This window comes from Calonectris borealis, chromosome 3 (assembly GCF_964195595.1).
Source record: "Calonectris borealis chromosome 3, bCalBor7.hap1.2, whole genome shotgun sequence".
In the NCBI taxonomy this organism is placed as follows: Eukaryota; Metazoa; Chordata; class Aves; order Procellariiformes; family Procellariidae; genus Calonectris; species Calonectris borealis.
The window spans coordinates 62793748-62818347 of record NC_134314.1 but is presented as its reverse complement, the minus strand read 5'-3'; the positions used below and the strand labels follow the sequence as shown (position 1 = coordinate 62818347).

The 24600-nt window shown below is 36.8% G+C and overlaps 1 protein-coding gene across 10 annotated transcripts in view; it reads right to left on the bottom strand.

Annotated features, from left to right (window-relative positions):
- Positions 1-24600, bottom strand: part of AKAP7 (A-kinase anchoring protein 7) — a 100578-nt gene that overhangs the window by 67130 nt on the left and 8848 nt on the right. For all 10 annotated transcript variants that reach the window (XM_075145837.1, XM_075145828.1, XM_075145830.1 and 7 more), the window contains exons 4-6: positions 23469-23605; positions 18692-18852; positions 4388-4500 (exon numbers count right to left, since the gene is read on the bottom strand). In XM_075145837.1, the coding sequence (XP_075001938.1) occupies positions 4388-4500; positions 18692-18852; positions 23469-23605 (411 nt within the window). The remainder of the gene's footprint in view (positions 1-4387; positions 4501-18691; positions 18853-23468; positions 23606-24600) is intronic.

Here is a 24600-nt window from a genome sequence, read left to right as displayed (position 1 = left end):
CCTTTAGCTTGTAACAAACTGTCTATAGTTATGTCTTTCTTGTTTAAAACAAGTACTGTAGTTACAAATCTCTGCAATATGGTGTATGATATGAAAGCAGGAAGACTGAAAGAAGAGAATTCAAGAACCTCGTCTAGCTGTTGGGTCACCCAGTTTGTGCATTTTCTGCCCCTGTTGTTAGATCTTCAGATTAAAAAAAAACTAGAAAAATCACAGAACATTTCTGCTAGTCTCATAAGACTGTGAAAGCAAAGTGTTTATTGTTTTTTATTGTGCCAAAATGATCGTTTCAGCCGTTTTACGATCAGCATCAAAGATTCCAAATAAGTATGTGCCTCAGACTCCCATATCTGCAAGCAACAGTTGTCACAACCAAACCACTGACATAGAGGCTGATAAATGGAAATACAGAGGGATGTAATGAGCTCTGCGGCTTTTCTTATACCAGCGTTTCTGTCCAAAATGCCAAGATCGCAGGAGTTATTATAAAAAGAATGTTGGAGGTCAGAATCAGCGGGGACTGATAAACAGGGGAAGTGCTTTGGTTTTACTGAGAATCACTCTTTTCATAAGGTTCTATATGGGTTCTATACGACTGTGGGTTGTATGGGTATAAATAAAAGCAAAACTGCAAATCTAGGAAACTGAAAACTATACTAGGGATGTAAGACAGAAATTCATGTTTTGTATTCTATTTTTGAGTATTGAGTAAACTTAACATTAAAGGAATAATACCAGAAGGGGAGGATTCCCTTTCACTTCTCTTGTCATGCAGAGGATCTTTACTGAACACAGTATTTGATATATGCATGTGCCACAAAAATTCATTAACAGATTAATGAAGCAGGAGACATGATATGTAAGCACTATAGAAGTAATAACCTTTCCTGCAATGACATAAGTGCCTGAGATTGCTTATCTAAATAAGACAGAAGAGACATTAGATAGCTTATTGTCTGACTGCCAAAACTTGCTGTAACTGCTTACAGTATGGCTAATAAAGGACATCAGCAGGTATACTACATCTCTCTTCAGCTATATTTGATTTCAAGAAGCCAAAAATATTAATGTCACATAAATTGAGAGAAAATTTACATGAGAAAAAAGTAATGAACTTCATAATTATCAGTATTAAACCTCTTATCTGGTATGTCTAGCTGAAGATAGCAAAAAGATGAATGTGAGTGCACATCAAAAAGATTTTAATTTGGAGACACTGCTTTGGGTTTGATTCAGTGTGGAATTTCCTCCTTTATGATGAAGGAATTACTATTATTATTATCATCATCATTATTATTATTACAAAATAAGTACCTTATGTTATCTCTATATGGCAAAAGTTTAACATAATTTACATTAAAAAATACAAGAATAAATTACTGAATCATGCAGTTACTGCTATTTCCAAAGCAATCATAATAATACTGTCTGCAAAATAATATCTAGCATCTTGACGATGTTACCATTGAAGATGAATGGCAACAGTGAATCAGGCCTTGTACAACACTTGCAAGTGTTGTAAATACAACTGGATTTTTCTCACTAATATATTCTCTTTTACTAACTATACATACAGCATTCTAAAGATATACTGTACAGAAGAATATCAGGTATTAAATATTCATAAATTATATTTTTGGCATTTTTTCTTGTCAACCACTGTCTAGGCTAAGGATATACTCCGTACTAATTAAGCAGATGTCATCAGAGCAATTTAGCTGTCAGTCATCTTCTACTTATGAAATCCATTTCACAGTATTTACAGTTCTGGCAGCACTAGGTATCAAAGGATCTCCAAACGTCATACAACATTTATCAAGTGTGCCTCCCAACACACCCTGAAATTAACAGCAGTCTGGACAAATGAAAAGCAGAGGGGCTGTGACTGACCTGTGGCAACGTAGCAGGCTAGTGAGGGAAGCAGGAATAGAAATGTTATATTCAAGTGCAAAACTCCAGTTGCTTCTTTCATTGTGTTTCATTAGGTTCTTTGCATAGAAGATAATGATACTAACCCAAGATTCTTACCATTCGAACAATCAATCGTGGAAATAACTAAACATGTGCAAGTAAATTATATCCCTTTATCTCTTTCCACACACTGTACCGCTTGAGGCACACTGTACCTCCTTATTTTGGGGAAGTTTTGAGTGGTACATTTGATCTCAGAATTGTCCAGCTAACCACGAAGAATGAGTTGCTCCCACTTCTGAGTAGGTAAATAAGTTCTTTAACCTGAGAAGCTAAAGGGGGTCCAGTAACGCAGATAGCTCTTTTCTAACCCACTTTATCTCACATTTTTAGGCTTTATTAATGTCTGTTTCCAAGTTTTTTGCATTTACCATTTTTAGCTTAATGCTGTGTCTTCAAAGTGGAAAGCTGATTTCTTGTGATCTTTATTAATTTTGAATTCTCAAACTCTTTGCTTTGTAAATATCAGCAACAATTTGGGAAAGTTAAAATCTTTTCAGAATATATGCATTTCAAAAATGCCTGTAGCTATATTAAGGTTCGAAAAACAGATTTTTTTTTTCCCCAAAAGATAACTTGGTGGAATTTAGATGTCATTATGAGGAGAGTGACTTAACATAATATTGCTTCAAATAAGGAAACTTACATTTAAAAAAAAATTAATATAGTTATAAAGCTATAGCTGTGAACTATACTCAACTACTTTAGTTCTATTTGCTCTTTTATATGCTTTCTCATGTAATCTTCATCCACTCCCCCTTGTTTTTCATACTGTTGTATGATCTGAAAATGCAATTAAACATCATATTAAAACGTACTACAAAATAGTTATTCCTTTTACGTTTCATGTTTTTATTTATTGTTTTCAGTAAATGCATGAAACTATCTCACTAAATGCACAGACACAATGAAACAAAAAATGAAAGTAAAGACCAATGCTTATGCCTGACAGTGGATTGACAAATTCCTGATAAAATAATTTACAGATTTTTAATACATAGTATCTTTCTATACAGTGTCTATTTAGAATACCATATGCATTATCCAGCATTATGGAGGACTAAGGAAGATGATTTGGAATGACATTGACCTGGTTCTGTCAGCAGCAGTGAATATCAGAACACCGAAAGTATGCATCCTGGCTAATAGTTCATGCAAGGTAGATAAATGTAAACAAAACAAACAACCAGCCAAAAAAACAACCAAAAAACAGAGTGGCAAAAACCTCACCCTGATTGTCTCAGATGTTTTAACCAAACAGTTAAATTACTGAACAGCTGATACTCTAGAAGAGCTGTGGATTTTTAAAATTACTTTTAAAAAACAACTGTTAATACAAGCAAAAGCTTATGTGAGCTTACAAATTTAATAGCTATCATATACCACCTACAACCTGTGGACAAGTCCTTATTTCTGTTTCAGAGTGAGTATGTGTGCCCTTTAAGTTTCTTGACATATCTCAAATCTCACTGCCTTCTTCCAATTGATTTCACAATACTACTTAATTAAAATATGCACCTTCAGCATTTTTAGAGTTATTTCTAATGAAATTTTAAAGTATTTTTCTTTAATGCTTACTCTTAAGGAAAAAAATCTACTTAAAATATTTATATTATATACTTTAATTCTTATTTAAAAATATTTTTTACTGAAAATTGTTAAAGGATATGATATAACATGAAAATATGTTAAAGGATCACGTAAAACATTCTACACAATGTCAGGAAAAAAATTTTATGGAGCTATACCTTATGTTAAATTATACAATATTACTGTTAAATCAGTATGAAATAAAAAAGCTAGATATATTAGTATTGTTTCTATATATTTATCATCACAGTTATAACCTACTTCTATGTATTTGTGTATTTTGTCAAAAAAGCTAATAAATAGGCAAGAAATAAGTGCCTGCAAGAGAGAATATAAAAGATGTGTTTCATCGCTACTCTGAAATTCACCGAAGCATATTCAATAGAGGGAACTGACAGTCTGCATATTATGCATAATCCAAATATAAATTCCACTGTTTATTTGCTTATTTTCTTTTATACAGTAACAAAACAAAACTATCCAAACAAACTGCATGCATATAATCTACACCCTAATAATAATTCTGTAATTTTGAATAAGTACTTTCATCCTTTGGTCTTGCATAGTTTCACAAAAGAAAATAGACCTCGATATTACTGCACTGAGAATATCAAGAGTGGTAACTTAAAGTACAGTACAGGACCACTGTTTATATGGTAGAAGTACTAATTATTTTTTCTAAAAAAAAAAATCAGTATTTTCAAGTCTTACCCCTTCAGCTGGTTACAAAGTAGAAAGTATGATGCTATAGCATAAGCAACTCCTTTGTTCGTCTCCACATTAAACTTTCTAGATTGCTGCTGAGCTATGTGAAATGTGAGCTCACCTGCTTACGTAGCTGTGTTGATTTTGACAACTTCATGAAGGTCAGATGTGGTTTAAAAGCTCTTTCTTCTCCTGCCAAGATGCCCTTTTCTTGAAATATCTTCTTCATAGTCTCTGAGTGGGCAGAAAAATGTAGAGGTACAAATGTATTACATGATAGAACGCTTAAAAATGTGCTTTCTACTGTAGTGTGAGTCATAGCTGCCCCACATGGAAAAAACAAAATGACGGGTACTAAAAGGCAGAGATTTCTAGTTAACTTCAAAGGTACATATTATTTCATGTGAAAATAGTCTTATATTTGCAGTTAATATGGGTCACAAATTCAGCTTTACTAAAATAATCGCAATTAGAAAGCTGTCCATGCTGTCTGTTTTTGCTATCAAAATAGGAACTTGACATTAGAACTGTTCAGGAGTTACTCTCACTGGAAGCGTTTTGAAAACTTCAGGAAAACTCTGACTATGTAACAGAATTATCTCTCTTCAAAAACACTGTTCTGTGGTGAGTTCTATTATCTGTATTTGGGCAATCTCCCACTGAGACCAAAGGAAATCTGAAATTGAAAGCTGTAAGTTGTGGCACTGGATTTACATGGCAGAATTAAAGATCGTATCAGGTATGCTGATGACTTTTGTTTGTTTTTTTAAGCTTCACTGTTGCTTTCCAAGCTAATTCCTATTTTTAATGTACACTTTTATCTGTCTACAGCCCAGGCCAAAGCAACTCTACTACACTGACCTAGTTTACTATTTCCCAGTTCATCTGCCCAATGTAATGTTTCATTTCTTCAAAATAAATTTCAGTATAACTTTTGAATTATGTTTCGTATTTCTTTTAGCTGAAATACTTTAAATGAAAAGTTTCTGTTGTAATTTTGAAAAAACGTTTAGATAAAATTGATAAAGCCTGTGGCAAAAAAAAATACCAGTAAGTAGAATATTTCTATTACTGAAAAACAGAAAAACTGCAGTATCTTTTTTTTTCCTTTGCAAATACAACTTCCAGTTTTTCACTAGCTGTAGGTCTAGCTGACTCATGCTATCCTTGAACTAAAATCAAAATGGGGGAGGGGGGAAATCAGTCCTATCACATTAATTTAATCAACCCTTACCATAATGATGTATTTGCATTTAAGTGTATTATTTTTGTTTGACGGTTCAGCTGTAACAGAAAGATCCAGTGCTTTATTCTCCCACCTGGAAGAAAATACATTACACTGGGAAGTGAACAGCACAGCTGGCTGAAAAAAATAGGGAAGGCCCAAGGAAGAGGAACATAGGCATATAAAACTGGCTAGCCTAAGTCTGCCAGTTCATGCTCCTCTAACATGTCATTCCAGAGTCCTTACTCTTACCGTTTTTCATTTTCTATAGTAACTATTTAAGTGAGCTACTTTGAAATCACACTTAAGAGATTTTACAAGTTTGTGCATTACTTTGCAACAGAAAAGTTCTAGAAGCTCAGAGTATTCATCTGGGACCTGGAGATCAAAATTCACTTCGCTTTCTCTGCTGCATATGATTTATAACCTTAGGCTCCACAGTCTATGCAACTAAAGTTGGGATTTTGAAAGAAGCCAAGGAAATCAAAGACCCAAATGCCATCTCTTATACAGGCCCACTTGAAAATTCTCTTTCAGCCTTCACTCCCCACATACAAGATGCTGATGCATTTTACAAAAAAGAATTACCCCAACCTTTTATTGTAACTCACAGGATGCTGTGACAACCAGACAACCGGATTAAAACTTGTGAAGCTTTTACACAATGGTCATAGGGGTCATATTACTATGGCAGATGCTGAAAATAACCTTCCAGAATGGTTGAAGTGGAAAGGGACCTCCGGAAGTCATCTGGTCCAACCTCCCTGCTCAGGCAGGGCCACCTAGAGCTGGTTGCCCAGTTGCCCAGGACTATGTCTGGATGAGTTTTGCATATCTCCAAGAATGGAGATCCCACAACCTCCCTGGGCAACCTGTGCCAGTGCTCGATCACCCTCACAGTAGAAAAGTGTTTCCTGATGTTCAGAGGGACCCTCCTGTGTTTCAGTTTGTGCCCACTCCCTCTCTCCCCCCGACCAATGTATGTATATATGTCTATACAAGCATAACTGCTATATAGATCTATAGATCTATGTGTCTAGATCTACAGGTCTACTATATATATTTATAGCTATAGCTATGTATCTATACACAAGTACAGCTTACCCACTTGTATTATTTTAAACTGCGTCTGAGGGAAACATTTCTAAATTTACACTGAATCTCCACTAAGCTATTGTGCAGCTGTGCACACAAATGCTGCTGAGTAACAGATTAATGTATCAAAACAGAAGACTACAAATAAATGTTTGCTGCTTCTTCAAACTGAGATATGGAAGTTCAAATTAAGTCATGTAGTTATGGTGTGCATGTATTTCCATGCATCCAACGGCCTACTTATTTTCTGATGTTAGTAAGCTAATAAAATGTTACATTCATTTGAAACTGAAATTATCTGTTACAAAGCCATTTTCTGGTCCCTTTGTTTGGTTCTCTGAACTGCATCATTTGGGGACTCATTGACTTTGATGTTCCAGCAAAGGGTTAGTCTTATCAAAAACAGGTTTACGCTACCCTGTGATATTCTGACTCAGTCTTGTCCGGGATTGTAGTCTTTTGTCTACCTAAAAGCTCAAAGTCTTTTTCCCATCATGTCTTAGACCAAGCCATGTCTTCCCTCCCACTCTGCGATTAAGATCTGTGCTGGTGAAGATTTGCACCTCTAAGGGTGCACCCCTAACTCCAGTGAGAGCTTAGTGTCAAACCAGTGGTTTGCCAATATGCATCTGATCACAGGATTTTAAGCCCAGTGTTTTCAACAGGGTAGATTGATCATATGACACCCTAAATATGTATTACAGTGGGACAGTATGGCATTTACACTTTACACTGCTGAACAGCAACCACATGGCCTGTGTGTCTCCATTTTGTGCTAAATAGCTTTGTTCAATATTTGCTTCTATTTATCTTTCTAAATTCATCTTTTTTTCATACTTGGCAATTCTAATAAAGAAAAAACATAATGGAAAACTGGGCCAGAGGAAAGAAAGTGCAACTTCAGAGAGAGATTGCAGTTTTAAATTGAATAGATTTACATGTGTGTATGTGTGTGTGTCCACACATGTTCTCATGGTGATCAGACTTCTCACACAGCTTTGTCATGGCATAGACTGTTATTAAGTATCACAGGTTCAAGAGATTGGCCACACTTGCTGGTACTACAGATAGCCCCAGTTCTGCAGTATTTGACACTTACGGAGAGTATGACATTTTACTAGTTAAGGTGACTTATGAACATAATTAGCACAATGTTTCCTTCTTCAAAGATAAAGAAAATAGAAAGAAATCTGAGTAGATGGAGGGGAAAAAAAAGAAACAAAAGGAAATGTTTTCCTCAGAGCACAGGAAGGTTAAAAGATAATGTAATGCTATTAATAACCATGCAGCTCTTTGAAGAAGTGGCCACAAGAAGGGTTTTAAAAGAAATGGAGAAGGAAGCATAGATGCTGTGGGCAAAAGAAAGTTCCAGGCTTATGGGACAGCATGAAAGTGGATTTGAAGACTGAGCAAATACACAAAGGTTAAAGTTTATGATGGGGATTGCCCGAACTGAAAGAAACGAGAGGCCAGTGACAAGAATGGTAGACAGACAATGCCCATGGGTCTTAACAAATGAGGACCTGCCATCCTTCCCCCAGATATCAACATTACTAGCTAGATTGAAAAATCAAACAAGATCTGTGTTTTCCTTTATTAGAATCATAGAATAGTTTGGATTGGAAGGGACTTTTAAAGGTCATCTAGTCCAACCCCCCTGCAATGAGCAGGGACATCAACTAGATCAGGTTGCTCAGAGCCCCGTCCAACCTGACCTTGAATGTTTCCAGGAACGGGGCATCTATCACCGCTCTGGGCAACCTGTTCCAATGTTTCACCAGCTGCATCATAAAAAATTTCTTCCTTATGTCTAGTCTAAATCTGCCCTCTTTTAGTTTAAAACCATTCCCCCTTGTCCTGTTGCAACAGGCCCTGCTAAAATGTTTGTCCCCATCTTTCTTATAAGCCCCCTTTAAGTATTGAAAGGCTGCAATAAGGCCTCCCCGAAGCCTTCTCTTCTCCAGGCTGAATAACCCCAACTCTCTCAGCCTTTCCTCATAGGAGAGGTGTTCCATCCCTCTGATCATTTTTGTGGCTGAAAAATGTCGGCCAGTCTCAGGCTGACCAATGTTTGCAGCTTCAAAGTATACCCTAGAAAAGTTAAGGCTATTTTTACAAGCTCAATGACTTCCTGGAACAAATATTTGGATAGCTTTCAGACCGTCTTTCATGCAATTTGAAGTAGTCTGCAATACCATTTTGTACCTTACTTTTATAATGTGAAAATTACTGAATGTCATCTGCCTCGCTTACATTGGATGTGGCTGAATCCATTAGACAACTGTTTCCCCATAATTAGACTTGAAATGTGACAAATAAGGTATGAAACTTACTCAGAACTGCTATATACTGGAAAGGCTCAAAAATTCAACAGCTAGATCAATACAGAATAATTCACAGAAAAATTGCACATTGAGCCATATTCCGTAATACAAATGGCCATCCTCTTTTCCAAGACTTCATTAGATACGGGAGATGCTACGTATGTACCTTTTCTTCCAGTCTATTAATTTCTGCTTGTCTCTAAACCATGTTCCCTCAATTAAAAGATTTAGAATGTAGAAACAGTATTCTGTCTCTTTATTAAAAAATTTTTTAATTTACGCTTGGAGCTGAAGAAAAGCTAAGCCTAGATAACTTACAGTTATAACTACCATGTTAAGTCATGTTAAAATTTTTAAGTTCTTAGTTGTTTTTTAAGAGTATTCTGTTGGCTATCGCTTAGCAGAAGTTTGAGTTTTACAAAGAAACTCTTCTGCTCATCCTTTCTTTCCTAATAGCACCAAGCATAATGCACTTGCAAAGCCTTACAAGACCCAATTTCCAAGCCAACAAAAAACGTGAAGCCATCTATTTCAGATGCTACTATTTATCACAACCTTAACTATATGTCAGCAGTGGTGAGCACCACTAATTTAAAAAAATTATTTTAGGTATTATGTTATGCTTGGAATATATAATCACAGCTGCATCAAGCACGAAACTTTCTACCATCCTACCATAAAGACCATTATAAATGACGGTATCAGCCTGAGGAGTGTCCCTGGCTGCTGCCTGACAAAAACTACTGACTCATGAACACCTCAGCAATCCCCAGTCTCTGATGAAAAAAAATGGTGGCTAAACCAGGGTCAGTCACCACCTCATGTGCTGGTGATTTTTATCTCCAGGATGTAAGAAAAGGAAAGCCCTTGCTTGTCATCCCTCCTTATGAAAAGTGGCTATTTTTTCTCCCCATCAGTTTCTCTGCAAATAGGCAGCTTTACACTATGCCAAAAAGTAAACCAGAGTCAAGCCAATTTCCCAATGGTTCTTCCACTGCTAATTGGTTATATATTACTTTGGCTTTTCTACAGTGAGTTGTAACTGTACCATACCGCTATCATGTATCAGTGAGCTATATGGTTATTTCAAACATGTATCAGCAGTACGTGCAGGTTGTTCTGTTTCTCTCCATCGCCATACACATATATAGAAGAAAGATGTGCTCATTCATAAAGTAGGATCCAAGGAGCAGCTGGACCAAGCAATCCCCACTTTGTGCACAGATGCCAATATGTAAGGTAAGCCTTACAAAACAATGATAATGTGAAGGCGTGAAGTGCTAGACTGAAATAGAAACTTAGTAGGACTTCCTGATGAAATCGGTTCTTTTACTGGCTTTAATCCATTCCAATACTTCCTAAAAGTTTGTCACAATCACAAAAAGAAGTGGGTGAGAATACCTTCTTTTAAACCACAAAAAACATATCTTATTGCTTCAATTTAATGAGGTATTTATCAGAGTTATTGTTATTCAGTGTTTGGCAGCACAATATGAAGAAGAATGTAAATGAAAATCTAAAAGCATTTGCTGTCCTTATTCTATTCCAGAGAACCATACTTTACATTTTTAGCATTAAGGAACAAATGTGGAGATCACTAATGGGTGTTTTAGAGAAACGAAGGCAATGAACACAGTGAACAGCACGTCCAGTTTCATTAAATAATACAGCAGTGCTTAGTGGCCTTTAACCAGATCGTCGTATGTGTTCTGTACAGAGGGATGTTAACAATCAAAAACATCTCATAATAAACAATCAAGGAGAAATTAAATGGCAGATTCAGAGCCAGGCATGCACATGGCATACACAACTACAGTGAGAATAAAAACCATAATAAACATCAAGGTGCAAAGATAAAATACTATAACAAATTGAAGATATTTCAATCTCCCTACTAATTGAATAAATTCTTTGCAACAATTTAAAACTTTACTTCCAGTCCCACCTGACTACACAACAGCAAATTAGAGATTACCTGGTCTGTAAATGCCAAAACCCTCCCGTAAGATTTACCTTCTCCTTGCCTTACAAACAGATCCTCTATTTATTTCTGCTACCCCGACTTCCTTTCTATTGAACCCTTATTCTTCCCCTTGTATCTATCCTCTCCGTACCTTGCTGAAAATGCCATTATACAGCCAAATCACATTTTTCTTAGCAAATTGAAAAGATTTTTTCCATTCTTTCTGACCCCTTCCACACAGCTGATCAAAATTAAGACCCTGCGTGAAGAGTAGTAGAGTGCAAACACAGTGCTCCAAAGCCAGACCTCTATCCCAGCCTACTGCTCTTGCATATCTACTTTAGCCTCTTCTACTTGTCATGTGACACACAAAAAAGGTGAGCTAAGAGATTTGGCAATAGCACAGCATTTAATATTCCCATGCAATAAATGTTGAGCTCCAGAGCAAACCGTATTTAATACCTGTTACCTGTTGAAAGCACAAACTCATAAAACTAACTGGTGTTATACTAGGTCTTAATAGTAACTGTTTATTTTCACTAAAACGTTTGCCCGTTTTGTCAGCATCTGTCTAGTCCAGGGGCCTAAACCAAAGAAAACTGTCATGTAGCGCAAAGCTGAATTAGAAAAGGTTGCATGCAGAAAACTATGTAATATCAAAAGCCATGAGCAATGCTCAGGTCTATTGGAATCAGTCCTTGATGTAAGTAAGTACTATCAAGCAGGTAGGTGTCTTGGCTCTTGTAATGAAATCAACAAAAAAATTGTGGGATTTTTTTTCTGATGGTTATATTCATCACACAATACAGCATATATATATTTGCTGACATAGATAATTATATTCTTGAGACAGCAGAACACTGCCACTTTCAACTTTAGAGCATGCTTCTCTTCTTGCTATGCATGAGCCAAGTTCCTACACATTAGCAGGAACTGTAACTAACAGCACATGGACTAGAAGAAAATCGAACATGTCACAGCAGTACGTTTTCAGTGCAACTGTTACGGATTTGGACTAGCAGCTTTTTGTTCACTTTGTACAAATCAGTCGTTTGAATGGAAAATTACAACACTTCTGAGTTCTCAATTTTTCCATCATGTGAAATGACTGAAGAATAACTGACAAGAGGCAAAATTCATTTATCTTAGCTTCAGCCATCTGGAACTAAAATGAACTAAATTAACTGAATTAAGCTATTTCTCTAGACTCTCTGAAGTCAGGGCAATGTAACTCACCCTAAAATAGATGCTAAATGTGCGGTTTCATAATCTTTAAAGAAGCTCATAAACCACCATCCTTGCCAAAACAGACTGTTCCTCTCTAGTCCCATACCTGCCACTGCTCCTGTCTTTTGTGCCGACAGTCATGTAGCTATACGGTAAACTGCATTGGCAAACTGAATAGGTTAAAAATTAGTTGGCAAAGGTAAAAACATTAATTTAACCACAGTTGAATTCACCATGTGGCTGCACAAATCCCCAGCAAAACAAAAGGGGACAGACTGCTTTGGTATGGTGGCAATGCCAGGTTATGCTTGAGTAAAGCTGTAATGTACCTAGAGAAGAAGATGGGCAGTAAGACTCGCTTTCCATTTCCCTCTCTTTAGTACGGACTGTTAGGAAAAATCAACTTAGTGAGTGTCCTGGTTTCGGCTGGGATAGAGTTAAATTTCTTCCTAGTGCTGTGTTTTGGATTTAGTATGAGAAATATGTTGATAACACACTGATGTTTTCAGTTGTTGCTAAGTACCCTGCTAGTCAAGGACATTCAGCTTAAGAAAAAAACAAAACAAAACAAAACAAGTGTTGGGAGGGAGCACAGCCAGGACAGCCAGCCCAGCTCGCCAACGGGGTATTCCATACCATGTGACGTCATGCTCAGTATATGAAGGGTAGGCGTGATCCAGGAAGTACCGATCGCTACTTGGTTATCGGTCAGCGCGGGTGGTGAGCAATTGCATTGTGCATCACTCATTTTGTATATTCTATCATTATCATTATTATTTTCCCTTTTCTGTTCTATTAAACGGTCTTTATCTCAACCCACGAGTTTTTCTCACTCCTACCCTTCCGATTCTCTCCCTGTCCCATGGAGGTGAGGGGGAGTGAGCAAGCGGCTGCGTGGTATTTGGCTGCCTGCCAGGTTAAACAACGACAGTGAGATTAGACTAAATGTAATTTTTAGAGAACAGAAGTTAAAGGAAATTACTAGTTAGGTGTACTACATGTCTGTCTAGTGCAGTCCTAACTGTATTAAAATATTTAACCCAACAAATCAACATTTCTTAAAAACAAAGGACCAAAAGCAAATGAAACAGTTATCTGCATAAACAGAAGACTAACTTTTTTGTTCATGAAATACAAGCTCCCTCTGATGGTCAGACCATAACGTGCATCATTCATCCATGAAACCAAAATCTGCAAATCCTGCAGGTAAAAAACAGGATTCACTTATTCACTTTTATCAGCTTCAAATAGCATTTATGATATAATTATAAAAATGAAAATCGAAGCCAAAAAATTAATTAGCTTTTCCAAATTCACTTAGTACTTCAAATATTCTATAGTGTAGCAAAGCACATGAAGTGAAGAGTTTTTTAAAAATCACTGTAAGTGTATACGTTGCTTTTAGCTCAGGATTTCTAAAAAGACTTGGACAGAGTGATTAAAATACTCCTCAAATTTCTGTCATAACAGTTTAGCACTATTCCTGGTAGATAACTATATGATGCTAATGTCTTTTAATGGATTCTTGGGAAATAACTAGCAAATCACAACAAACAGATGATCCATATTAGCTCTGCTTTTCCTGAACTTTTGTCTCTGGCAAACTTACATTTACATTGGCATTAGCAGACATGCATTCACCATTATAATGTTCTACCACATTCAGACGTTATTGGTATCAAACAAATTTCCATATAATTTATGGGAACTAAATGGGCTCTTACAAGAAGCTAATTTAACTTCATATATTTTCTATTGTTTTTGTTATCAATATTTCTCCTTCAACATCCATGTAGAACACAAAATAACGTATGAAGTCAAAATTAGAGCATAGAAGAAACCAAACATAATCTTGAAATAGCAAAACAGTAATTCTGTAATAAACTAAACTTAGGTCTTGCCAAAAATCAAACCAGCTACGGAAGTGATCTCTCTTTACTGTTCCATGGGCAACAACAGAATGATTAACATCCTGCAGGCAATACTGTATTTTTTTTTTCTTTCTGACAGTTCAGTTTTAAAATTGCAGTTTCGTAGGGACACAAGTTATATCACAGGCAAGCTGTACTAGGAGCCAGAATAAACTTGTGACAATTAATTTCTGTCAAACATATACAACCTCATAGCAGTATATATGAAGAGCTGATAGCAATCTTCACACAGATCCTGACAATAGCAGCCCAGCAGAAAAGAGTTTCCAATATTTTCTCTTGCAGCTGTCTCTCTAAAATTGTGTGTTCAGGGTACTATCCACAGAGCAGGAATACTAGGCATAATTTTGACATACAGCCTGTTTTGAATTAATATATGAAATGTATTACAGAAAATAAAATCAATTGCACATTTCTGCTAATATGATTCTTTACATTAGAAGGTGTATTTATCATGTCAAGCACAGCAAGAAAATACTACACGGTCTCTTCCCCAAAATGCAACACCTTCAGTAGGAGGTTTGGCCCTTACAGGACTGTCTGCTAATGTTTTGTAAAAACTGCATGCAAACTAAAACTGTGTTGCAATTAACTCTGTAAGTGTACTCTTACATTAAAGGAATTATACATGTGATACGCTTGGGGAGGGGGGGGAATCCTAACGACTCTCTTGTTTACCTCATCAGTTCTGAAGAGTTCACATGGATTCTTTTGTTTAATATTATTTCACATTCCAAATGGCACCACCCTGAAGGACATCTGTGTAACAAAAAATTATCTATTTTTATCAGGTCACTTATATTAAATTCTTTGCAATTTAATCTAATGAAGACATACGTAGAAACTATTTAGTGTATTCATTTTCTTCCTACTCATACCTGGCCTTTCCACTAATTTAAGATGTAACTAAGCTAACTTTTGAAACACGCTTATATAATCTTCAGTGTTACATAATTACAGACCTAAAAGCTTTTTTTCTGGCAGAAGCATCAATACAAAAACTGAATTTCCTTTCATGAATTATGAAATAATATTAGCACTTCCAAGAAGGCACAAAAAGTTACTCTGAAATCAGCAACAATTCAGAAGTTATAGTTATGACAGTCTTATGACATTCTTATGACATAAGAAATGTTAAGTTAGCATATTCTGAAGTCATACCCATTAAACATCAGTCATTTTACCATTTTCTTCTGGTAATGGTGAGCTCCCTACCCTGTTTCAGAACTAAATCCAGACAAAACAAACATCACCGTGTAAGTCTAGAGACTGAACGACAGGCCTAAGGCCAAGAAATGATCCATTTGGTTGGCAAAAGTAAGCACTGAAATAAGGAACATTTTTACTAAACAGCAGTGTTAATTGAAAATAATAATATACAGCTGTAGTTCTAATATAAGCAAAGAATGCTCACCAGTGAGTGTCAGTAGTTATGCTTTACAAAGAAAACATAGGTTTGCTTGTTTGCTAAATTTGACTGAGTCTATCTACTAGAAAGGACCGTCAAACTGAAAAACAAAGGTCAAAATTTGATTTCATCTTTTACTTGTCTAATTCTGATCAAAATCTGGTTCACTAGTCTAAGATGTTGTGGTGGGTTGACCCTGGCTGGACACCAGGTGCCCACCAAGCCGCTCTATCACTCCCCTCCTCAGCTGGACAGGGGAGAGAAAATATAACGAAAGGCTCGTGGGTTGAGATAAGGACAGGGAGATCACTCAGCAATTACCGTCATGGGCAAAACAGACTCAACTTAGGGAAAATTAATTTAATTTATTACCAATCAAATCAGAGTAGGGTAATGAGAAATAAAACTAAATCTTAAAACACCTTCCCCTCACCCCTCCTTTCTTCCCAGGCTAACTTCACTTCCAAATTCTCTACCTCCTCCCTCTGAGCGGCGCAGGGGGACGGGGAATGGGGGTTGCAGTCAGTTCATCACACGTTGTCTCTGCCGCTCCTTCCTCCTCAGGGGGAGGACTCCTCACACTCTTCCCCTGCTCCAGCGTGGGGTCCCTCCCACAGGAGACAGTTCTCCAGGAACTTCTTCAACATAAGTCCTTCCCATGGGCTGCAGTTCTTCATGAACTGCTCCAGTGTGGGTCCCCCACGGGGTCACAAGTCCTGCCAGCAAACCTGCTCCAGCGTAGGCTCTTCTCTCCAGGGGTCCACAGGTCCTGCCAGGAGCCTGCTCCAGTGCAGACTTCTCACGGGGTCACAGCCTCCTTCAGGCATCCACCTGCTCCAGTGTGGGGTCCTCCACGTGCTGCAGGTGGGTATCTGCTCCACTGTGGACTTCCATGGGTTGCAGGGGGACACCCTGCCTCACCACGGTCTTCACCATGGGCTGCAGGGGAATCTCTGCTACAGCGCCTGGAGCACCTCCTCCCCCTCCTTCTTCACTGACCTTGGTGTCTGCAGAGTTGTTTCCCTCACACATTCTCACTCCCCTCTCTGGCTGCTGGTTTTGCACAGCATTTTTTTTCCCCTTCTTAAATATGTCATCCCAGAGGCGCTTCCACCATCGCCGATTGGCTCGGCCTTGGCCAGCGGCAGGTACATCTTGGAGCCGGCTGGCATTGGCTCTACTGGACATAGGGGAAGCTTCTAGCAGCTTCTCACAGAAGCAACCCCTGTAGCCCCCCAGCTACCAAAACCTTGCCACGCAAACCCAATACAGATGTGTAGAAAATCACTCACACAAACTCCTTTATTTCCTATAGTTTAAAGGTATTTGGCTCTCCACGTCTAGCAACTTCCATTATTTTGGAGTTCTTAATAATTAACTATAAATTTCTCAAAATCAAAAGTTATTGTCATTAACAGAAACCATTCATCTCCTTTCACAAGAGGTATTGAAAGGGAACACAGTTTATGAATTATCTCACTGTTTCTAAAACAGCAGACATACAATATTCTGTCACCTTTAAAAGAAATCTAAAGATAAACTCAAAGACAAGGATGAGGAAGCATATCATCCAAAGGACTGAAGAAATACTTGGTAGATTCAATCTTTGAAATAATTATGGGACTATTTGACAACCGAAGCCTCTCTGGAACTTTAAGTACTGTCAATTTCTACCATACTAAATATTAGAAATACTTCTCTATTGAGCACTGCTTAAAATAATAAAGCATTGCCCAATAACAGCATAAGCAATTGGGTAAGCTGGAAAGCTCAGTCTTCTATTCCACCTTTCTTTAAAATGTAAGTTAAAAAATACTAAACATTTTCTAAAGGCACTTCAGAAATTAAACTAATGAATTGCTAGAGAAAATACTGTATTAATAAAGGCTTTTTCCATTTTTTCTCTGTACTGGACTGCAAAGAGGTAGCGTGACAACAGCAGTCTTTGCTACTCTGCAAAATGTCCTATATGAGCTATTGCACTATTAAAAAATGGTGTGACCTCGCATTCCTCAGAGCACAAAAGATAATTCATCAATACTGAAAAACTCTTTGAAAGAGTCTTTCCAAGGAATAGTTGGAATTGCCAGGATAGTTTTAAAGGACACCAACAAATTACAGACAGTACTGTTCTCTGAGAATTTTTATTTAATATCTGTAAACAACATAGTTTAAGTATAGACTCACAGACAGATAAAAAACTCCACTCTACCTTGTTTTGGTCTAGGTAGTGACTGCTGTTTCTCAGCTGATATTTACGCTGCTTCTAATTTATATATTCCTACTGACTTGAACTGTGTCTTTGGATGCATTTTATTTGACTGGCAAAGGCAGTGGCCTAGCTCCACTGTTAAGACAGAACTGAGAGTTTTGCTCTTGATGTGAACATGTGGGTGCACACGCATAATAGCATGTACCTGCCACATCTTCCAGTAACTTCCTAATTGCTAAAGGAAGACAATTATCATTGAACAAGCCACAGACTGGTTCCACAACTGCTCCAAAAAAAATTTCAGGCTAAAGCAGCACGGAATCCCACTCCATTCCTCTGGCGGATGAGTCATGTCCTTCTCCTAAATTCCCCTTATCCTCCAGGAATGTAGAGGAAGTCCAGATTTTACTTTATACATAAATGGAAGTGTATGTATAAAGTACATTATATATACATATACGTGTGTGTGTGTGTGTGTATATGCACTTACACATGTGGGAGTGGTAAGTTACAGTTAATTCACTGAGATTTAAGAGTGATATGTATAACATACAGGAAACACAAAACTTAAAGACTCCCCAGATCACAGAAGAAGAAAGAATGTCACTGTCCCTCAGTGCTCTACTCAGCATGAACACAAAGGAGAGAACTATTTTGATTTTGCAAGTCAGGTAAGATGCATCAAAGATACAGTTCTTAAAGTCAGTAAGTATGAATATACAAATTGAAAGGGGTATAAATATCAGCTGAGAAACAGCAGACAGTACTTGGACCAAAACAAGGTAGAACGGAGTCTTTATATCCATCTACAAACCTGCACTACGTTTTTTACACATAGTAAATAAAAAGATATCAGAGAACAGTACTGTCTGTAATTCATTAATATCCTTTTGAACTATGCTGGGAAATTCGTCATGTAGCCTTTGCAGTTATTAAAGGTAAATTAATGTTGACTAAATTAGCACCAACTTATCTTTGTGCTCCACTCTCATCTTGTCAAAAAGTCTTTAAAGCACTTAAACTAGATTGACAAGTTGTACCTGCTATTTCTGTAAGTATAGTTGCATGATCATTTTCTGCCAACTTCACAAATCCAACTTCATTTTTGAAGTGATCAATTCCTTGAAAAGACAAATCCACGGTTTTTCCTTTCAGGAGATCTTCTACAAAATCCTTGCTGTCTGAAAGAGCACCAACTGCTCTGTCAAGAGGAAAGAAAATATCTATGTGAAAGTCAAATATATTAATACTGTTTACATTGCTATTAATCATTCTATCCAAAAATCTCACAAAACTTTATTAGTATCAATTTATTATCTACTCAGGTACTTTTGCACTACTTCCTATCAATGCAGTCAGTATTATTATTACCATTTTATAAAGGTAAACTGGTTCATACACCTGCTGTAAAACCAGAGAAATAATAAGGCAGACCTAGCAGCAGGTGTAATTCCTCAAAAGTTTATCTCAGTCCTCCAGGTGACTAGATATTAAGATGATAGTGTCTCTATTACTCTGTGCATCCCATTTAAATAAGATGCTTACTCAGAAGCATTTGGTTTTCCATTCTTAAATTAATTCATTTTTTTCATCTCCTGATAATTCAACTGAACACTCTAAAATTCTGATTCATTCAAAGTGACTCCAGAGTGTTACTTAGTATTATAAACAGAGGTTAGTGAATTATATATATATAATGATAAAATTATATGGAAATTACTATTAAGTTCATTGAGAACTGTTATTAAAAGTACTATCTAAATTGGTGCTTACTTTAAGAGGTAAGTAGCATGCACACATAATCTCTATGTAACTTAAGAAACAGGAGCAAACCTGGTATGGTAATCTTTTAATAATCATTTTAATTAGCCATATTCTGTGCATGCACGATTACATGAAATATTTGTTTTGACCTGCACTTGAAGTGATTCACATGCTAAACAAAAACTATATAAACATTCTTAGTGTCTTCTAAAAGATCTCTCACTTGCTCACAGTTTTTAACTCTATTCAACCAAACCGAATTTAAACTTTTCACTAAACTGACATTGACTTTATAAACGCTAGGTGGCAGTGACAGGTTAAAAACTCTCAAGAGAGCTTATTTTACTTTTTCTGTCCTAGCTGGATGAAAGCCATCACCATGATTTCTAAAGTAGGCTAAACTATATTCTTTAAGCCTGTACAATTACAAACAACTCTACACGTTTCCATTGTGTTTAATAAGATGGACTCTTGATGAGAGCTATGCCTTTAATTGAAACGTGGGCCAGATTAAGAAAGACGTTAAGGTTGATTACGTGACAAAATATCCTTGATTGATATAGTCCTCCTGTGTGTTTTTTTATAGGACTTTAATCTACAACCTAGAAGTACTTTAGGTCCTATATAACCACTTTAAACAACAGTGCCATTACTTGTTGGCAAAGATATTTTTCTTTAAGCATAGTCTCTGCCACTTACCTACCCTTTCATCATCATCAGACACGCCTGTTCCTATGTCTTCTGTATGTGCTATACTTCCAAGACCTTTCAAAAACACCATCTAATACTGATTGTACCTGTCAGATTACTTCACAGGTAATCATGTGTAGATTTATTTACCAACATGAACCTGAAAATTGTTCCAAAACAAGTACAGATATTTCAAATACACTGTGTCAAAGACTGCAGCTGGCTTTCAAGTAGTGAATCATGCACATACCTAAAAACCATCTCTGGATTTTTTGCATCTGCGAACTGGTACACAGAGAGTCATGGAAAGCTCTGTTCCCCAGATGAACAATGATTTATATTTCTGTACTGTAGGGTGTGCTGCAGAACTCACTGACCAGCTCAACTCTACCTGATGAGGTCTATGAAAGGTCAATTCAAACAGTGTAGTGTGTTTTCCGTTTAGCACTGTGTCAGTGAAGATTTAGTTCTACTTTTTCTTTTATATATAAGCTTATAAACACTAAAATACTTAGAAAAATAGTTGTCATCTCACTCTAGTATATTTTGTATTTTCATATTCTATCAATCACTTTACAATGTCTAACAATTGCTTTGTAAGAATAACGCACAAGAACAAACATTTCCACTGAAGTCAATAGCAACAAACACAACAGTGGTATTTTCTTGTTATTCCATACCAAATGGATTTGGTTTTTACGATGCCAAATAGTAGTTACACTCAGCGCAACTAACCCACAGGGATAACAAAAAAGTTTACAAGCATTTTGCTCCAAAGTGGAGAAAGGAAATTAAAAAAAAAAAATTAAGCAGCATACTCTAAGTGAATACAAACTAGGATTATAGAAGCAGTGCCTGTTTTCTTCTATATTGTTGTAGTATAAATATTATAGCACTTAAAATTGATGTAGTTTCTTTTTAGAAATTTCTGAAATGTTAATTTTGATTACTTGTTAGAAAAAGCAACCTTGCAAAAAAAGCGAAACTGAATCCTTTCAGCTCTCATATTTAAAATGAAAAGGTTAGATTCACAGCGTCTTTGACAAGTAACAAGCAAGAAGAACTTGATACTACAGTCTGGCAATGAAGGCATTTACTGCAAAGGCAGGCATCCTGATTTCTAGCACCTGATCCCATGACTGTATACAGTTAGCATGGACTAGAACTCCTTTGTTTGAAAGGAGGGCTGTCATGACTCTTGCTTGCTTGCTTTCTTTATAGTTTTTAAAATCTCACATTCATGATTTCACATAGTCCTACAAAAAGAGATGTAAAGTGCATTCATGGAGGCTAAATCACGACCAATCAGTTAGGAAACTCACATGGGAATTGCAGGTCTGGACTCCCTTAGAAAGAGTGGCCTAGAATACAGATCTTCCATTTTCAGGGTGAAAGCTGTATGTACTAAAATATCATACAAAGGGCTTTGTGCTGAATTGAATGTTATGTTTAGCACATTCTTATCACGCGTTTTGACTTCAAATAGCATTCAACACATTTCATTTCTGTATAGACAGAGGCACTATTGTGCAAACAGAGTAGAAAAACTGTAGATATCTAAGTAATGGATCCAAACCTAAGGATCTATGAACTCTTAGGTGCCCAGTTGACTAGCTGCACTTTGAGGGATTATTCTCGCCCTACATTACACACAGGCTCTTTTGCCAGCCTGGATCTTGGTTTCTTTCCATTAACCTGGTATCAAAAACTGGTGAAGCAAAGAAAGGAAAATTCAACTTTTTACTCTTCAAGTTCTCCCAAAAGATTAAACAGAAAACATCAGTTATGGGGGAAAAAAAAAAAAAAAGAATCCCATATAATAGAAAATGCAATCTAGAATACCTGAGGATAGCTGAGCTAGACACCTGTAGGAAGCATCTGGCCAGGGAAGGGGTGAATCACTGGGGAAGCTGCTGCTGACTAAAGGACAGCTCCTGGGTGCCTGGACTGTGGAGTTCTGCTGGGAGAGGCAGAGAAGAACTCCGTAAGTGCGTGCTTAGGTGGCAGTCGGACAGAGAGAGCTGAGAAGAAGCTCAAGGAGTAGCCGAAGATACCCAATTTGGGAACATTTGTTTTGATATACAGTTTAGGACTCTAAAAAATATTCATGAGGAGGCATACTTGCCTTTGAGACATCCTCTCACATTCCCTTTTTAAAAAGTTCATATTTCAAACCCTTTTAAAAAAATCTTGTGCACACAGTCGGTGGTTGTTCTCACCGATTTTCAGGTGCTACCAGTTTGCTCATCAACCAGGGCAGGAGGAAGCTGGTGTGTCTACTCCAGGACACAAAAGGCATACGGAGAGGAGAGGGAGTCCAGCAGATCTAGTATCCTTTGCTTTCCTTTCTATTCTCTGTTCCTGGCTATCTGTTCCTCTCCCTTTAGATCAGACCATTGGAGACGAGGATGCTGACAGACTTGCATCCTCACAGGAGGGGTAAGACTGTAGAGGCCTCAAGGATATAGCATTCAGGGAAACAAGTGTGAAAAACAAGCAAGGCAATTGATTTAGATATACTGTTATCTCATTATTTTTAGGTATGTTAAATGTTTTTAGCCAAAATACTTCTACTTATTAGAAGCATACTCTTGACTACCAAATGGTTCCTACATTCCATCTTGGATTCTTGCTTTCTTATGAGCAATCTGCACTTTAACAAGCAAACCTTCTGGAGGAAAAATTACTCAACACATATTTACTAGACCCATTATTTTGTAACTGTATAACCATAACCAAAGCAATGTCTCACTGCACTTACTCATTATTTGATCTAGATAATTCAGTACAGGGACCGCGTGCCTGCTACCACTGCAAAGAAAACCAGTAAGATATATATATATATGACAGAGGGCCTCTGAAAGAACTCATTTGGGGGAGATGAAACCGTGAGGCTTCTCTTCCATGGAATTATAAGGATCTGATGAATTTTAATTCATTAGCAATTCACTACAAAATTGACACATAAGCAATGGAGGATTCCCAGATGCTCATATAATGCCAATAGGCCATTTATCAGCATTTTACATAATACTCTGTTACAGTTACCAAAGTGTTTGCAATCTCAATTCTGCAATTACAACGTGCGAATACAGAGACATCACATACGCAGACCATTGGGCACCACATCCAAATAGAAACTATCAAGAAAGTCTGTGTAAAGCAGGACTATAAAATACAATGTATGTTTTCATTTCAAGTCAAAATTACAGCTAGACACACCAATTATTATTCTGAACATTCATAAATTACAGCTGTATAGATAGACCTAAAAGCATAAGCATCAGTTACCCCTTTTAGTCTTTTTATGAACTCCTCCAGCAAAAATACTTGTATACACTTAATTTAACACCAAATACCTACATGCTAATTTCTTCTTCATTGGATAAATGCATCACAAACATGGTGACATGCAACGAGCCAGAGTGAACCATTGCTTTGGAAAGCCTTTGATCCTTTTGTGTTATTGCATCTTGGACAGCCTGAATACTGCCAGTAATCTGGGAAGAAAGACAGACACAGAAACAACAGTTAGCCATTACAATTACTGTATCCCATCATGCAAGCGAACAAGAAAGCATACAAACTGAAATCAAACGTTTATGTAAAAACCATTCTAGCAGAAGAAAGTTTTATCCTCTGACAAAGCTGTGCTAATTGACCCGAGTAAACTCAAAGTGGGTATGAATGGAGTGATTAATAAATCACTGGACACTCCCCATCACATCTTAACAGGAGTTTGCTTCCATAAGTATGATAAATTCCTGGAGCAGATTAAGATCATCCAGTTTTACACTGCCAGCAATCCAAATAAAAGTCTTCTTCAAGGACTTTCTCTGCCCGCTTTGCTAAACTCGTATGTCGCTATGTGCAGACAAGAGTCTGGAAAAAGAGATCTTTGCAGGATCGGGCACATACAAAACTGGAATATTCAATAAATAATTTGTAGAGATATCTAATTTACAATTCTAATTATACTGTCCAGTAGACAGATATAATTTATATACTCTCTTCAAACATATTTTAATGAGTTTCCCTACAACATGTATACAGTTCTAACTTTATCAGTCTTTTTCTTTAAAATTATTTGAATTACATTTTCTTCTTGAAAATTATTCATATGGTTATACATGCTTTATAAATTTTATCCAAAATGTTTACTGTGCTTGCCATTATGATAGTTGTATTATAGTGATTTAACAAAAAAAAACCCACAACACCCACAAAAAAAACCCTGCAACAATTCTTGAATATGTTAGTGGAAATGAAATTGAATCCAATAACCTTGACCATCTGACAAAATGAGTTATTTCTTAAAGCGTGATAAGCAAAGACATTATAGACAAATCAGCCTTGGTGTATAAAGTCTAAAAGAAGCATGTAGAAAACTTCAATGTGATTTTTTTATTTATTTGAAACTCAGTGGTGAATGCTTCACAAATATACTGTACATATTGACTTTTATAACATAAGCACAAGTAGCTCTTAGGTTAAG